Consider the following 19,566-nt stretch of genomic DNA (forward strand, 5'->3'; position numbering starts at 1 on the left):
TGTTTAGGTTGCCAGCAAGATGAAAAGAACAATGCAGTTCAAAAGTCAAAATGTGGATACGCTGAGGTACAAGGTCCTACTTTTGCAGATTTTCATATTTTGCATGAATGAATTTGAAGTTTATATCATGGGGGGCAGAGAAAGAAAAGAAACACTTCAATTTTTCTGCTTCTGAAGGATAAATGTAAAACATCTTGGTCGGTAAGTTTTATGCTCTGTTTTGATAGTGTTTGTGCATCCATCTGTCTTTCTCTAAATTGTATTCGCTTAAAGTTTTTGGTTACAGTTCACCATGAACTTCAGTTAGTAACTTGTGGTTTTACATGTATATACTCAAAATTTAGTACTTTAAAATGTTCATGTATTTTTGTCGAGCCTGCGACTTTTGTCGCAGAAAGCTTGACATAGGGATAGTGATCTGGCGGCGGCGGCTACGGCAGTGGCATTAGCTAACTTCCAAAAAACTTTATATTTTAAAAGGTGGAAGACCTGGATGCTTCATACTTTGTATATAGATGCCTCATGATACGAATTCTGTCTGTCACATGTCCATTGTCCTTGTCCTCATTTTCATGGTTCAGTGACTACTTGAAAAAAAAGTTCAGATTTTTTGTAATGTTAATTTCTCTCTTATTATGAGTAATAGGATAACTATACCGGTATTTGGTATGTTCGTACCTTGCAAGGTCCTCATGCTCGTCAGAGAGTTTTCACTTGACCTCGACCTCATTTCATGGATCAGTGAACAAGGTTAAGTTTTGGTGGTCAAGTCCATATCTCAGATACTATAAGCAATAGGTCTAGTATATTCGGTGTTTGGAAGGACTGTAAGGCGTACATGTCCAACTGGCAGGTGTCATCTGATCTTGAACTCGTTTTCATGGTTCAGTGGTTATAGTTAAGTTTTTGTGTTTTGGTCTGTTTTTCTTATACTGTATGCAATAGGTCTACTATATTTGGTGTATGGAATGATTGTAAGGTTTACATGTCTAGCTGGCAGGTGTCATCTGACCTTGACCTCATTTTCATGGTTCAGTAGTCAAAGTTAAATTTTTGAGTTTTGGTCTATTTTTTTAAAAATAAATGCAATAGGTCAACTATATTTGGTGTATGGAAACATTTTATGATGTACATGTCAGTCTCGCTGGTTTTATTTGACATTGACCTCATTTTCATGGTTCATTGCTCAGTGTTAAGTTTTTGTGTTTTGGTCTGTTTTTCTTAATCTATAAGCAAAAGGTCGACTATATCTGTTGTATGGAAGGATTGTAAGCTGTACATGTCTGCCTGGCATGGTTCATCTGACCTTCGCCTCATTTCCATGGTTCATTGGTCAATGTTTAGTTTTCTTGGTTAAGTCTGCTTTTTAGAAACTATAAGCAATAGGTCAACTGTATTTAGTATATTGAATGATTGTAAGGCGTACATGTATTTCTTGTCGGGTTTATATGACCTTGAATTCATTTTCTTGGATCATGTTGAGTTTATGTGATAGTTGTAGTAAAGCTTTATATTTAGGACTATCAACATAATATCAATGATTAGTAAAGAAGGCGCGACATTTCAGCTTGTGCACTCTTGTTATTACATTATACACCACATTTACTGTTTTTACCCTGATTTTATGGATCACTGAACATAGAAATGTCATAATGTGAAATTATAGTACATTCTTAGGTTAAAGTTTTAGGTTAATACATAACTTACCATGAAGTTGAATTTCATACACATGTTCATTATGTGGTGAACTTTTAAATTCAGTGCCAAACTAAGATTTTGAGCCTGATTACATGATTGACTAGACATTGACACATGCTACTGTTTGCCAGGCATGGTGTCCTGTACTAGGAATTTGTCCTGTACCAAGAACTTTAATAGTACTCGCTGAGCATGGAGTTTTTGTGAAAGTTTAATATTAGTGGGATTTTTGCATGACATCCTGTCAACTGCTTGATGATCATGTTTATACATGTCTTAAAATTAATATCTGACACATTGGTGTTTTGTGAACTATGAAATAAGGCATTTGATAGAATAATAATGTTTTGAGATTATCAAAATAAAAAATATCCCATATTTACTATTAATTAATAATTAAGTATTAAAAAAAGAAGATTTAGGATATATGTATAACCATATATAAAAATGAGACAGCAACCGAACAACACAAAAATAAGAAAAAAACAATATAATTTTTTGTATCAATGTTATAATTTCCAACATGTCCAAAGAGTTAAAGGTATTTTCTCATTGAAATAAAACAATACAATAAATAAGTTGAACTCTTTCAGAACTTCAGAAGCTTAAAGAAGTGCTGTTTCTATTGTTGGCGTTTTGTATAATATATTGCAAATTCTTGTGAAAAATGGAATGTTATTGTACTTGCCTAAAGTTTTAACATTGATCTATATATATATATAAATGGGGAAAATACCCAAATGTTATAAAGAAGAATACATAGATTGATTGTTATATAATATTTGAATAGGAAGATGTGGTATATTGCTACTTTGACAACTCTCCATCAGAGACCAAGGTGTAGGAGGTTAGCAACTGATGACACTGGACAACCTTCAACAATCAGTAAAATCCATACTGCGTAGCTATTTTTATTGAAAATCATATGTTATTGCTACATGTATGCAAACAATTTTTTATTATCCATAACTTCGGATTTTATTGGTTCAGAAGGATTGAAATTCATCACTTAGAATAAAAGGAGAAAACAAAGAAACAAGACCAGAATAAATTCAAAGACAAAAGTCAGATCAGTTATTATTTTCATCACTCAGTCAATGAATTGAAGTTCTATTAAATACCTAAAGATATTAAAACCACAATAATGACAATGTTCTGTGTTGAATGGTAAAAAAGTGGACTATACATTACGATCACACAATGCTGGATGATAAGAAACTATTAATTTTTTGGGTAGAGAGATATCCTGAAAAAAATAGATTTTGAACAGATATATCATGTTATGGAGGGGTATTTGCAAAAACTACCAGTCGAGGGACTGTTAAATTTCCCGAGCCGCTAGACAAGGGAAATTTGGTCCCATGACTGGTATTTTTCCCAAATACCCCTCAATAACATGATATATCTGTTTAAAAATTACACCGAATAGATTTTGATTGAAACTCTCTGTACTGGTGAAAGGAAATATTTTTTTACTAGTCAGCTGTAACCCATAAACATGTTTATTCATAATTTTGAGGATAAGTATAGACTATCATAATACCGCGGGAATTATACATGTACTTATACGCGTTAGCGCTGTCTTGATGTAACGCCATATCCTAATGATTTTGGCGGGAAGAAGCCCGCAAGGGTAAAAAAGGAATATCCAAAATGGCATAGAGGGGAACTTGAGGCAAATTCACCGGCAGTGGTGAAAAACATGCAAATTCGTTTGAAATGAGAAAAAAAGGTTAGAATATGCGAAAAATACACTGGCTACCAACCAATCAAAATCCAGCATTCTTATATAAGGTGTAATTAATGTAAAAAGCTACTAGTATGTTAAGCCTAATAATAGAGTTTTCATTGATTTCAAACGGGAAATAATTGTGTTTCAAAAAAGTATTCTAGAATTCATAAGTAAACATATATTTATACTTACATTATCTGGTTTGTTGTTTTAAATTTTAGTTTTGAAAAGTTATAGAACAATATAATTGCATTAACATTTCCAAGGAAAAAAATATATTCAACTAAAAAGATTCATCTTAAAACAGTTTACTACCAAACAGAATTCATTGTAACATACACATTACTGTATATTTATAATTTGAATCCCATAAGATTTTATTTTGTCCCATGGGATATTAAAAATCCCATGGGATTTTTTTTTGGTCCCATGGGACAACACATTTCCCATGGGACTACAATTATCCCATGGGACCCAAAAAAATCCTATGGGATAATGGTCAATCTCATGGGATTTTACCCTGTCCCATGGGATATTGAAAATCCCATGTTTTTCTAAATCAAATTGCAAAATATATATAATAATAACAGCAGAAAAGCAATGAATTTATTGAATCCCATGTCATTCCGCACATTTTGGTTATATACACGACACTGTAGCTCTAAGGAGAGGCGGCGGCGGATTTGCAAATGAGTGTTTTGCAAATTAAAAGTGTCCTGTGTTTATACATGTCAATGAATTAGTGACGTGATATGTTCTCCAAGGTTTAAAAACCAGAGAATGATTTAAGTGTTATTGAAGTCTTGAGGGTATAGATGAAAAATTTTCTTCAATGTATACCATGTTGCCAGCTTTCAAAACTAACAAGACGTGTAGTCTTAAAAGAGCTAAAAGTTGTAATTGTGAAAGTATTCTTCCTTTCCTAACATCAGAAAATAACTCATTGTTGGGTTGTTGATTGCGTAAGGTCCAGACACAAATTTATGAAGCGTGTTCAATTCACTGATATATACCTTTGAAAAGTGGAGGAAATGAAAGACTCAGACTGAACATCCAGTGACATATTTTTAGAATACTATTATTCATTTTGACACGATTTTTTTAGCTCTCCTCGGGCATTATCGTTGCATTAAGTTTATGGAACCATTTAATTAAGTGTTAAATTTCAAAGTATACCTTCAAAATCATGACTTACCTTCTTTTCAGCCTCTTATCTATTTCTTCCATAACTGCTTTCATAAAATCATCTTCGTTAAAACTTTCAATTCGTCTTGGATTTTGGAGGGTTTGATCTATTTCAATCATATTCTGTACATCCGTTTTAAGACGTTTCCAGTCAGTAAAAAAAGTAACGTCGTGTGATTCCTTCAGTAGATTGTCGATCTGAAGTAATTTACCAGATGATTCATCATATTGACGCTTAAAGAAAACTCGCTTCATGTCCAAATCTTGTTTTTCAATCGTTTGGAAGTCCGATGCAGCGGTCATGTGTATTTTTTTTGTATGATCAACTATTCCATACATTTCCCAGCATGTTTTCTCGACTTTAAGAACGTAAGAGTCAAAATCAGATGTAATCTGATGCGTTTGGTTTGTTTTAATTGTTTTCAATGTCCTCTGTACAATTTCAACTTTCGCTTTCAACTTCTCATGGGTTTCTTTTGCATTTACTCGGTACACATCAACAATCTTTTTAATTGTGTCAGTTGTGTGTCCATTGTGAGAACTGGTCATACATTCGTCGCATGTAAGGCATTTACATGTACTGCAAAAAAAAGGTATTTTTTCTTGTGAAATTCACAAACTGGTTTTGCTTTTAACACGCGATTACCTGCTTTATTTATGTCAAAAACATTATGATCCTTACAAAATCGGTCATGAAAGTCGTTACATCCCTTGCATAAAGACTGTTCGCATTCCTCGCAATACACTGAAGCTGTGTATATAGTTTCACCTTTGCAAGCATCACATTTTCTAGACGGAATTTGGGCCATATCAACATATATCCTTTTCTTGTTGTCGAGGTGGTCACATGACATAACATAGGTATTTGATACGCTACGATTTACAAGGAAGCTATAGTCTATACAGTAACTACATGTTATATAACGGTTTTGACACACGTGAATCTGAAACCAATGTAAGATAGTACCGTATTTTTTTTAATTTTTGTATTAAAAGTGTCATTTTAGAAATTAATATGTAAATAAAGTAAACTAATACAAGCTAACTAGGCTATTATTGTCTACACATTTTTTTGTTACTAAATTAAAAATCGTTTCAATAGACAGATCTTGTATCGTTTCTTTTCTTATCCTATAAAATCTTGTGTAGGTAAGTGAATTTTATATAATAAGAGAAGAGAAATTATCGGTTGAAAACCAAACTAATATCGTGGCGTGTTATAAAACATAAAAGAAAACGTAAGCGACTGTAAATGACGCTCCTTGAAAATTGGCCTAATATTTTGAGCACAACAATACCAGTCATTATATTAAATATATGTGAATACAAAAGAAATATATGGGTATACACACATATATGAATATATATTCACATGTCTATAAAATCGACCAACCCGCATATTTAATAAATATCGCGTTGTCTAGAATATGTGATACACAGATTAGACGAAAATTACGAAAGTCTTAAGATTTGTCCAATGATACTGATATAAGATAGTAACATAGAAACAAGATGTAAAACAATCGTATAGAAATATTATGTCGGCTTAACAGTGTCATGTTTTATCGGCATCCAATTAAACAAAACATAACTCAATACTACATTGACATGACTGCACACTTATACATCGCAAAATGTCAACATGTAGCAGTTCGTGTAAATATGTAGTAAAAAAATATACACATCAACACCTCTATCAACAAAACTGCTAATTCTTCCTGTTAATGCCAGTTTGTACATTAAGTTATTTTATCCAGAAACTTTCTAGAACTTTTCGCTGAGCATCATTCGAGTGATTTTTTGTTCAATCACTAGGACTTTTATGCGGCTCTAGAATGTGAATAACAATCGAACTTTGTAGGTCACAATTGAAGACTTTGTCAGAAAATGGGCCAAGAACATTAACTTATCTGAAAGGATTAAAGTGTTGTGTTCTTGCATTTAGAAGCGCATTCAAAGAGTACTATGTACCATAAGCACGTGGATTTTCAAGGACGATCATCAAAATTTAACATTAATAGCACAACTTTTGTTTTTTTTAGTACACTGCTAAATTAAATGTTACATCTTCTAATTTAACTGATCTTAGTTATTTAATGCGCTTTAGAATAAATGACGAAACAAGTTTTGCCCATTTAGATGTCAATTAATTATTGAGAAGTTGCAGATTATGTTATAGTTTCAATAATAGTGTTACATCCTTTTTAATACGGATTTATAAAACAGATATTTTAATATACCAGATCATCGGTTTCTTTTTTTAGCTAAGAAAATATTTGTGCCAAAAATGTACCAGTTAGAGATTTAGTTTTCGAAGGATGTAGAACACTTCAAAAACATTTTTTCCTTGAGATTTTCTCCCTTTTTCCATGTACTGATTGATAAATTAGTCTGCGAAACATGGTTATTACTACATGAAGTTGAAGTTGGGTTTCAAAACATGATTTTTTATAACTGCAATTTATCTTCGATCGGTACCTTTTATCTTTTGTCTTTTTGTTAATATCTTTTCTAATCAGTACCGATATGATGAGTCAATTGCAAGCATTTCCAAATAAGTTTACAGTTTGTTATATTGTGCAGTTGTCCCAAGTGAGTCCGAGGGTTGAGTGACCTCTCCCAAACATGTTCAATTCGCAACATTTTGCATGTGTTTGTCCTTAGCCATGAGTCTGTATTCCAAAGGCTTTAGTTTGTAACCGTCCGTTTAATAGTTGTTGCCTCTTTATGTAATTAGCTTAATTCATGTCTTCAGATTTCTCTGTTATGATGTGTTATGTTATTTCAGTTTATTATCCTTGGACTTTCATAGCTTACTAAACGGTATCGGTCTTGATCATGGTAGTTTTTGTTGCTTACACACTTGACCTTTGGTTTTAAGATGGATAGTTGTCTCATTGACACACGTACATTATTGATACTCATTTAGATATTTTCCTTAATTTTTAGATGTCAATTAATTATTGAGAAGTTGCAGACTGTGTTATAGTTTTAATAATAGTGTTAAATCCTTTTTAATACGGATTTATAAAACAGATATTTCGAGAAATGATCTTTCTGTCCTTTTTCGTTGACTACACACTTAAATAACTTGTACAACAGTCAATACATAAGACACGGTTTTATTAGATTTTTGTCACTTAAATATTCCTTTGCAGTCAGAAATCATAATGAATGTTCGTTTTCTTGTATTTCTATAGCCAGTAATGGATAATGAACTGCTTCGATATTTTCATATCGATACTAAAGAAGAAACACTTCAGACGTTCTTCGTGACATTCTCACAAACAAATCTAACAAGTTCGGTTCAATTGATTTCTATGTGTGCAGCCGTCCTGAGAAGATTTGAGGTTTTCTTAAATCGGCTAATCAGATACATAGATAAAATGCAAAGGTGGAATTTGTTTTAATCGACACCAAAGACACAACAGTCGAAGAGTAAGTGTTCAGGAAAAGTGGTTCCGAAAGCTCATACACAACTCCACAACATTTCCACATGTGTGTTTTAAGTCAGGTACCTATTCAGTGGTTGTCTTCTGTTATACATCACATTGTTTTGTGGAATTCGGTGTTCATTGCAGACCTTTTATAATCTAAGTCAACTGTATTCACAATTCCTTTGACTCCCTTTGATTTCGAGCAGGACATATTGTAAAGACGTGTCTATTGTCTCAAACGGATAGTGACCTCTAGACGTCTTTTCGTTGTTTTTGGTAGGGTTTTTTTTCTTTGTATTGCTGCCCCATTAACATATACCCACATCTCCTTGTTTTTCCATAAACTAAATGCTTCAATGAGATTCATTACTACCTGTAACTTATGGGAAAGTATTCCAACAGACCCCCCCCCCCCCCCAAAAAAAAAAACACACACACATAATCCCTCTTTTTCTTAAAGAACCAAATATCAACCCGCTTTATTATTGTTCCAACAGCTTATCATACACATAATTTACTGTCTGCATTTTCTATTGTTTGGTACTTTTCATTTTGCTTAATTAGATCTGTGTTGTTTCATCTGTTCAGACCTGTTCCACACTTTTGTCTCCTTTAATATGAGTTGTACTACATTTCTGGCGAGAACTGGCAGGTTTTAGACTAAGCAAAAGTTGAATACACATTTGTCCTCCACAACACCTTGGAACATCATACAGAATGGAAAAAGAAAATATCTTTATTGGAAAGGGTTCATAAAGCCTATGTAGGTCTCCAAAAGCTTTGACATGAGTGATAAAATTGCCTCGATAATCAAAGCTTCTACAACTTTACATGTATATTACACTTCGATCCTGACACCAGGTTCCTTTTGTTAATTCTCGAGTGCAACAAGGATATGTTGTCATTTATTTCGTTTGTCTATCTGAGAATGGAATCAACAATATCGAATTAAAACCTATAAATAATATGGACCCTAACATCAAAATTGAGAGTACTATAACATATGTGTTATAGCAGTTACAGCTCAAACCTAGAGAATAAGACAATGCAGATGACAAGACTACTTCATAGAAAAAGTCAAATGCAAAAGAAAACCGTGAAAAAGAATTCCAGGATGTTTGGTTGGAAAGATAGAACTTCAGGAAATAACACCAATAAAGTTTTATCATTCAGACTGATTTAACTTGAAACGAGTTCATGGACCCCTCTTTTGTGAGCACTGAAGGGTAAAGATTGCTTTAATTTATCAGTGGGAAGTAAAATTTAAACATTGCATTGTTTAAAGAATTGGTTGTAGTTGATTCAACTAGGTTGTAGTTGATTCAACTACAATTATGGAAAAAGGAAGATAACTAAAATTTTAAAGATTACTTTAACAATGACATCATTGATATTTTTAGAACAGAATTAAATTCCTGCACCTTGCACAAGTTATGTAATTTTCGTGACAAGTACAACATCATTTTGTAACTTGAATATCTGAGCATCTTTTCATTGATAAATTTCAAGAAATGTTCATGGATAGAATGTATAGAATGTTATGACAAATGCACTATACTTTGTGTATCTCAAAAGTAGTGATAAACCTTGGAAGATTTATATATCAAGTCATGCAATCTTTACCCAAAAGTGTCACTAGGCTTGATTATGCAAGAAGATTGTGTGTGGCAATTTTTATGAACAAATAACCGATGATTTTTTTTTTAAGTTAGATAAATATACAGACAAAAATGCCGTTTTTTTTACTTAAATCATGAAAATATGATAAAAATTAACATTTCCGAAGAATTGTTACACAAACTCAAAACACACTAATGTAGCGAAGATATTCCACGTTTTTACAAAACTCCACTTGCGTTTATCTTTTGAAACAAAAAAATAAATTGTGTCTTTCCGCTGAATAGAAATGTTCAAGAAACCGAAATGTCCAGTAAATGGCTAAAATTTCGACCCCATTCATCTCCAAAAGTAGCACATGAAGGTATATTTTTTATTACATATTTGAATTGACTAGGTGAAAAATAGCTAACAAGAATGCAAACTTTCCTCAAAATTTCACAGTGGGATAAAAACTGTATCGTATACCCTTAAGATAATACAGGACAACAAAATAAATGGTGAACAACTTTAATTGATTGTCTTGTAACTTACCTACAAAGCATGGTGACATCACAAAATGAAGTATGACATTAAGACAAGAATACTAAAAGTAAGATACTTTTACGGACTTCGAAAGTTTCTGAAGGTTTCAATCGTCAGCAACAACACCAACGTGCACATTTAAGATAGCTGTGCACTGTCAGTATTCAGCTTCAATAACACCTGCTTTGGGAGAATTCAGATAAACTCACCAAATGATCAATTTAGAAGGGTTGGTGCAAATTGCTCTTGTTCTATGCAAGAACAGACATAGCAAGGAATGACGTAAGACATTTTGTTTTCTGTATTTTTTCATTTACTTAAGAGTTATTTTCCTTATTATTTGAGGTTGTCTTAATTTGCTGTCTTCATTTTTCCAAATTGTATCAAAAATTTGAAGTCCTCTGCTTTAATATGTTACATGGCCTATAAAATGGAATCTTCTCTACACAAGAGGACTTTTATTGTAAAATCTGATATCATAAATCATTTTGATCATATACCACAAATCACTGTCTATCGTAATTAAGTCAAATCTATAATGGTTCATTGCATGTTCTTTAGACTTAAAAATTGTTTCTAAATACTTAATAAAATGCCAAACATCATGAAAAAGTTTGGCCTACAGACTAAAAAAAATGATAATATAAATCAGGAACATATATATTGACGGGACTTGACACTACCTGATTGTAGTCGATTTTATCGTCGTGCCATAGTTAATAAAGATACGATACAGAAACGGACATGTGTTAAAAACGGACTCGCTATTATCCTAATAATTTCTGATATTATCAATAAAATGTCATTCAAACTAGTTTTATAGTGATGCTTGTGTATCAAACTTGTATTCTGTCACTTCAAATTTGTTAAAATCGCAAGCATTTCATTACAGAATTGTGCAGAATGCAAACAAGGTAATAAAAAAATGGCGGCCATTGCGGCGATGATTTACAAATTCCCAAACTATTATAAAACACTTCACATCAAATAAATCAAACTTATTTTGGTAATTTTATATGACAAAATATATCTTCTAAATGATAAAACTTGTATTTATTTACAATTAGAGTTATGTGGTTTATTTGTTGAGCAGTTCTGATAGTTTTTCAGTCAGACGCTACCAAAATCCGTAAATCTCGGGAAGTCTCGGGGAGTCCGAGATTTTATCAATTTTATACTGAAAAGCGTATCAGATTCATTTCCCGTTAGATATACTGTTCCCAGTATAAATCAAATAAACATTACTTCATGTTATATGATATATATTTGTAGGTAACAACATGCTGAAATCGATTCATGATCTGCATTGATACATCTGTATGCATACATTTTATCAACAAAGTTTTTTATCACTAAATTTAGGACGAGAACAAATAATACAAAAGTTAGGTTCTAGAAGGTAAGTCAACCTAAATATATGGTGGGACATTTGGACTGCCACTGGAAATGAGGCTATGTTGCATAGAAACAGATTTTTTTTTCCTTACAACTGGCTACCTACATACCCCTCAAGGAGTTGCTATAAGGATTTATAAATGTGCAGATGGAGTGGCACTCTCCTTACATGAGGCATCATATTTAATGTCTTCTTGTTTTGGACCAGTTGTAGCTGCGAATTTAGGCATATAGTAGAGCCAGACAGAATCACAACAAGGGATGAAATGACAGACCAGGAGAAGTCCAGGGATGACTATATTTTCATACCCAAGTCAACTGTTTGGGTTTTAATGACAAATTATATAGGCTATAATTTCTGCTAGGCAAAATACAGAATTGAAGGACCACATAATATAGAAAGGGGAAATAAAAAGATGAATATTAAGCCTGTGTATGGGTATGACTCCCTAGGTCTTTAAAAAGATCTGTCTATGGCATGTATGGCAAGCAAAAATGTAAATTGATTTGGGGTGGATAAATAAAAATCAATTGTAGGACAGTAGAGGTCAAATGTCCAAATCAATGTCATCATGAATGGTACCTTACACATTGTCTTAAAAGGTGCTGTAAACATTTGCCAAATATCGAAATCCTATGTCATAGACCATCTAGATATGTTTTGGACACAAAAATGTCACGAAGAGTCAATTATTTTTACGAGGTCAAAGGTCAAGGTCAAGACTCCGAATGTTTCAAATACATTATGTCTTCCTTCACCAAAGGCGGGACATAACTAGATTAAAGAAACGAATAAATGAAATTTAGTAACAAGATTCATTGTATAGAAATCATTTTCAAAGTGAAAATCAGGAAATTCAAATATACTATTATATTTCGTACATAAATGACAGTGCATCATAAGCCTTTAAAGGCTAGTTGGAAAAAATTTTATAGTGTTATTAACTGGCTGTTTCTATATTGGCCCTGTTATGGATTCGATGTTAGCTGTATTGGACCCGAGACTCGAAGAGTCGAGGGCCAATACAGCTGATCGAGAAAGCAAGTTCATAACACTTTTATTAAATGATTTTAATTCTTTGATTAAACTAAGAAACTTACCGCGAAGAAGATTCAGATATTCATATCTGAACTTGTCTTTGTCTTTGATTAGGGACTTTCCGTTTTTGAATTTTCCTCAGAGTTTGGTATTTTTTTGGCATTCACGATGGATTTTTTGTCAACATTGTCAGATGTAATTTCCGATTTATCGTCCAAGTACTTAATCTTATGCTATTACAATTCATTTTTTCTAGCAAATATAAAGTAGCTGGGAAGAATAAATCAGACAGTTTAACTATTCTTACTCTTGTGGTCTTGAATTGTCTGCCTTCTGATGATTGATCAACAGAAATGAAACAGTGAAAATAATCGAAAGTGGTACTGTAAAGGCTGTGAAATATTTCCATTTCCGAACGTTACAAAACACTGAACATCATTTAAACTTTTATTTTATGATATTCAGTTAAACAAGAGTGCACACGCTGATATGTCTCGCCTTCTTTACTAATCATTGATATTATGTTGATAGTCCTAAATATAAAGCTTTCTTACAACTGTCACATAAACTTAACATTAACCAAGAAAACTAAACATTGAACAATGAACCATGGAAATGAGGTCAAGGTCAGATGAACCATGCCAGGCAGGCATGTACAGCTAACAATTCTTCCATACAACAAATATAGTTGACCTATTGCTTATAGTTTAAGAAAAACAGACCAAAACACAAAAACTTAACACTGAGCAATGAACTGTGAAAATGAGGTCAAGGTCAAATAAAAACTGCGCGACTGACATAAAGATCATAAAATACTTTCATACTCCAAATATAGTTGACCTTTTGCATATAGTATTAGAAAAAAAGACCAAAACTCAAAATCTTAACTTTGACCACTGAACCATGAAAATGAGGTCATGGTCAAATGACACCTGCCAGTTAGACATGTACACCTTTCCATACACCAAATATAGTTGACCTATTGCTTAAAGTGTAAGAAAAACAGACCAAAACACAAAAATGTAACATAAGCAATGAACCATGAAAATGAGGTCAAGGTAAAATAAAACCTGCCAGACTGACATGTACATCATTAAATATTTCCATACACCAAATATAGTTGACCTACTGCATATAGTATTAGGAAAACAGACCAAAACAAAAAAACTTAACATTTAGCAATGAACCTTGAAAATGAGGTCAAGGTCAAATAAAACATGCCAGACTGACATGTACATCGTAAAATATTTCCATACACCAAATATAGTTGACCTACTGCATACAGTATTAGAAAAACAAACCAAATCACAAAAAATTAACATTGAGCAATGAACCGTGAAAATGAGGTCAAGGTCAAATAAAACTTGCCAGACTGACATGAACATCGTACAATATTTCCATACACCAAATACAGTTGACCTATTGCATACAGTATTAGAAAAACAGACCAAAACACAAAAACTAAACTATGACCACTGAACCATGAAAATGAGGTCAAGGTCAGATGACACCTGCCAGTTGGACATGTACCCCTTACTATCATTACATACACCAAATATAGTAGACCTATTGCTTATAGTATCTCAGATATGGACTTGACCACGAAAACTTAACCTTGTTCACTGATCCATGAAATGAGGTCGAGGTCAAGTGAAAACTATCTGACGGGCATGAGGACCTTGCAAGGTACGCACATACCAAATATAGTTATCCTATTACTTATAATAAGAGAGAATTTAACATTCCAAAAAATCTGAACTTTTTTTTCAAGTAGTCGCTGAACCATGAAAATGAGGTCAAGGACATTGGACTTGTGACTGACGGAAACTTCGTAACATGAGGCATCTATATACATAGTATGAAGCATCCAGGTCTTCCACCTTCTAAAATATAAAGCTTTTAAGAAGTTAGCTAACGCCGCCGGATCACTATCCCTATGTCGAGCTTTCTGCGACAAAAGTCGCAGGCTCGACAATATGATACAATTTTATGCATAACGATACGTCCAAAGTTAAGTAAGCTTAGGCGTAAGAAAATTAAAACCAGAAGTGAACATCCCGAATAACCCATGGGCCAATACGACTTTTCCCGTATTGGCCCTGTCCGAAAAGCAATATTAACTCCTGATTTACATCAACAGGGCAACTTCATCAGTATTGCATATGCTGATTTATCCCTATTAGGGCTGATTTGTTCATATCATTTAATAAACATGTTTATTGACTACATATGTTTGTAATCTATCTATACTTGTTTACATTAATTTGAGTTTATTTTAGGTCATCAATCAATAAATACAAGGCAGTGACCATTAATAATAGGCATTATTCTCTATGTTTTGAGGCCTGAAATAAAATCATATGGCCTTATTATGAAAAACACATAAATTCTTCACAACTAAAGATCAGCACTACAGTATTTGACAGTAAACCAGGACATCCAACAGGTAAAAACTTCCAACGATATTCTTAAAATGGTGCCAATAATCATTTCAGGCCAGTACAAAGAAAGTATTGGTTGTCAAGAACACATTCATCACATATATGTCTCAATTTCCCTTTTCAACTATAATCTAGAGGATCATGGGTAATTTGTTGGTCATACACCAAAATGAAAATAATATTACATCATTGGTAGCATATTCATTGCTTACAATTTCATTAACCAATCCCAGCATTTGAGTGTAAGCTATTAGAATATTGCAACAAATATATTAGATTTTGAACAATGAACAAATAACAAAAAAACCTTTAATCCACTTTACTATAAATTGATAAACTTTTACATTTGTGCAGAATTTAACATTTCTTTGAATTTGGTTAACTGATAAAAATACAATCAAAAACCTATCAGGGGCTATTCATTGTGAACTGTAAATATAAATAAGAAGATGTGGTATGAGTGCCAATGAGACAACTATCCATCCAAGTCACAATGTGTAAAAAGTAATTAATTATAGGTCAAAGTACAGCCTTCAACATGGAGCCTTGGCTCACACCGAACAGCAAGCTATAAAGGGCCCCAAAAAGACTAGTTTAAAACAATTCAAACAGGAAAACCAACGGTCTATAAAGTCTGTTTTCTAGTGTATTGAGGAAAGTCTACACAATTATCATTCAGAATTATCTTGACAATTACTGACTCCTGTGACTAAAACACATAAAAAGAATGAGACATTGTTTATAAAAAAAACATCATTATTAATTTTGCTTCAATCAATACAGATTATAAATGATATAATTTGGAAAACATACAATTTCACATTGTTATGCAACTCTGCTTCAACTACCATTTTGATAGAATCAGGCTAACAATTTAGGGGCATCAATTCCAGATTGATGATCTGAAAATGTACAAGTGAATATGTCATGCAAATGATTGTAATATGATTGATTCAACATGTTTAACAGTGATTTTTTTCCCTGTAAGAATTGAAATTAAGGTATAGTATTTGAAGGCATCAATTTTTACTATGTGATAATTTAATTGTCAATTGAGTTAAATAAAATTTAGTGCTTGCAAAATTAATAGCTCAATGGAAACATTTGATAAATTTTACCCCTTGCAGAATTACAGATACCTCTATATAGTTATCCAATGGCACTATTGAATTTGATTCCTATGTTTTATATGATAAAAATCCATACCAAGTAAGAAAGAAAAATATTTCTTACAATATACTAAAATACAATGTACAGTAAGCATACCAAAGTACAATGAATCACTTCATGCACTTAGCACATGATAATCTAGTTCGGCACTCTATAACAAATCAAACTGCGTCTCAACAACTCGTCCAGTGTGTAAGTCTCTAGCACGGACTAAAAGTTCAGTGTCACCAAATACCATAGTCTCCTCTATCTCTAATGTTTGTCCAGCTCTGATTTCTGGCAATGGAATTATTAAATTTCCTAGTCGCTGACAGCTTGGATCTGTCACATATCGAGGGTTAGGGTCGGTTGATACATAAATTGTACACTCCAGGGTTCTTTCGTCTGGTTTCAAAGCTTGGAATACCTGGGACTCTTCATGACCAGTCTCCACTTGCTGACCAACCTGGACATATTTAAAGAATACATCCTTGCATCTATTTACACCACCAAGATTAACTTTCTTTGATTCTGGGTGCATTTGAGCGTCCCATTCCGGCCAGCTCTGGATACCATAAGTACGACGAAGTACTCTGGCGCTGATAGCCTTCGGTTGGTGGCCATATAAAACTGCTCCTTTAAGGACAGCAAGACCTGCTTCTTCAGGAATAATTATCTTTTTATGTTTTCCAAATTTTTCTTTCATTCTATGCTGTATAAGCTCACATTCTGAAAATCCTCCCACCATAATAAGATTTTCTAAATCCGATAACTTGTCATCACGAAACATTCTTTCTAGATGTTTTATTAAGGCTTCTGTTGTAGATTTGAATAAATCTCTAAATGTATCTGGGGAAATGTGTAACTTTTGCTTGCTGTAGGAAACTGCCTGACCATAAGGTGATTGCTCTAGAGCAGTCTCCATTTTACCTCTATGGCTTTTAACTAAATCAATTAAGGCAACAGGCAATGTAACGACTACTTTGTTAGTTTGATCTACACGTATTGACCTCTTTTTAGTTTCAAATTCTCTGAATAAGTCTATAAAGTCCTCAAGTTCAGTTTTTCTTAATTCTTCCATGACTTTGGGTCCACAAATTCTTTTAAGAAAACTATGGAAAGCTTCATCTATAGATTTACCACCCCAGGGACCACCACTTGCAGGAACAACTTCCTTTAGTGAACCATCTCCATATCTTTGATGAACTGTAATATCGGCTGTGCCACCTGTACAAAATATCACATGTTCTTAGTATATATTTATAAATATTTTTATCTAATTCTGTGTGCATTTATACTGGTTCTGACCGTTTTGATAAATTTTAATAAACCACATATTGATTTAATTTGTCTAGAGTAATTTCCTGCCATATCCATTCAGAACATTAATTGAAATCAAAATTTTCCACTAAATGAAATTTTATAATGCTCATTAACCTTTGCATTTTTAAGTTTGACAATTAAGCTATCTCGAGTGGATAAATACTGCGTTCAATAAGGTGATGTGATATAATCTATATATATATAAAACAGAAGGCAAAACATTGCATCTTCAAATTATTTTCAAAATATATGTCAAGGATTTGCCGCTATTCATTTACTATGTAACTAACGTTACCTATTGTTTTACGTAAAAGTATACGTAACATTGCCTTGTGTGCAACTACTCATTACATGAATACAATTTGTATGAACACAGGCCTTATCAATTCAAAGCGAAGTACTAACCACAACCTTAAACGATATTTGATGCTGTGACTTATGGAGAAGCTAAAAGTAATTCGTGGTGGACACAGAAGCGCCGTCACAAGACCGATCAAAAGGACTAAGGAAAACATCAAGAACTTTTGGCTGCTACAGAAACACTGATAAAGATGAGGAACTTGCTTGAAACTTTGGACTCACAGATTTAAGATGGAACCGAAGTCGGAGACATGGAACAAGTAATTCTTGACACCAACAATTATAATTTGAATATGGAAGTCGCCATTGGCAGATACAAGGACATAGTTTCTGGAAACAAAACAAACACATTTCAGCCTACGGTGAGCGAATCATCTTATGTTCCTATAGCACATACATCAAATTTTCCGTCAACAAGTACTGCAAATCACAACTCAAACCATACCGATCATATATTTTCAGTGGAAAATAACTCCGTTAATACTAATAATAATAACTTTTATCACAGATTACCAAAACTTGATCTACGAACTTTACGGGAGACATTTTGACATGGCAGACATTCTTGGAATCATTTGAGACAACCGTTCATCATAATCCCTCTTCGACAAACGCGCAGAAGTTCAGCTACCTCAAATCTCAGATACATCATGAAGCCTCACAATGCATATTCGGTTTATCTCTTTCAAGCGCCAACTATGACCATGCAATCATATTACTAAAGGAGCGTTATGGACAGACACAAACAGTTATAAATGCAGAATTTACTTGAACTTATGCACCTGTCACTTACACCACACAGTATAAGAGCATTTTACGATAAAAATGTAGAGATGTACGTTCAGGAAAGTGATAATTCACATAAATCAGACAGTTTTACTCCCACTGCGTCATTTTACACAGCAGCTAAACCCAAAAGCTCTGCAAGAACCCAGTCCGTAACAAATCAGTTCTAACCCAAAACTTGTATTTACTGCAAACAATCGCATTCATCCCTAGAATGTACCAATGTTATAGACAGAGAAAAATTCTTTACTATAATTAAGCAGAAAAAGGGATATTACAATTGCTTCTGAAATCACAAAGTTTCGGAATGCCGCTCCCAATTTAGATGAAGGAAATATGATAGCAAGCATCACACTAGCCTTTGTGACAGGAATATACTAAGCAAGAAAGAAAAAACGTAAGTACAATAAAACCTACCACAAAATGCCACAGTAAACACAGTAGAGAGCGACAATGATGCATTATCAATCTATAAGTTGACATCGACCTTAAACCAAGGACAGACGTTTTATTAAAGACAGCACTCTCACCAGTTTGGGTAGATAACAGGTCAGTTACTGCTAATATACTTTTAGATGAAGGATCTCAGAAGTCATTTATTAGCAAAGAATTTGCTGCTGAATTGCAATTAAAACCAAATGGAACTTCGAAAATTAGCACAGCAGCATTTGGAGATGCAAAGAGAAATGTATGAAATTTAGACACTGCTGTAATAGATTTACAGACCCAGCATAGAAGGAAAATACTGATGGAAGTATTAATTGTTTGCACTATTGCAGCATCGTTACAAAATCGCATAACATACAATGCTGCTAAACTGCCATACCTCAGTGGACTAAGATTAGCGCACCCTGTAAGAGACAAGGATAAATTCAAGAT

The 19,566-nt window shown here is 33.2% G+C and overlaps 3 protein-coding genes across 4 annotated transcripts in view; all 3 read right to left on the minus strand.

Annotated features, from left to right (window-relative positions):
- The window catches only part of LOC127726324 (uncharacterized), a 63,594-nt gene extending 58,146 nt beyond the window's left edge, over positions 1-5,448 (minus strand). The window contains exon 1 of the mRNA XM_052233650.1: positions 4,626-5,448. Within this exon, the coding sequence (XP_052089610.1) occupies positions 4,626-5,164 (539 nt within the window). The 5' untranslated portion in view covers positions 5,165-5,448. The remainder of the gene's footprint in view (positions 1-4,625) is intronic.
- LOC127726325 (cyclin-G2-like) overlaps positions 1-19,566 on the minus strand; it is a 486,290-nt gene that overhangs the window by 129,584 nt on the left and 337,140 nt on the right. The window lies entirely within an intron of this gene.
- LOC127726322 (heat shock 70 kDa protein 12A-like) overlaps positions 15,365-19,566 on the minus strand; it is a 30,620-nt gene continuing 26,418 nt past the window's right edge. For both annotated transcript variants that reach the window (XM_052233647.1, XM_052233648.1), the window contains exon 5: positions 15,365-17,445. In XM_052233647.1, the coding sequence (XP_052089607.1) occupies positions 16,391-17,445 (1,055 nt within the window). In that variant the 3' untranslated portion in view covers positions 15,365-16,390. The remainder of the gene's footprint in view (positions 17,446-19,566) is intronic.

The sequence above is a fragment of the Mytilus californianus genome, unplaced genomic scaffold (assembly GCF_021869535.1).
Source record: "Mytilus californianus isolate M0D057914Y unplaced genomic scaffold, xbMytCali1.0.p SCAF_17, whole genome shotgun sequence".
Classification (NCBI taxonomy): Eukaryota; Metazoa; Mollusca; class Bivalvia; order Mytilida; family Mytilidae; genus Mytilus; species Mytilus californianus.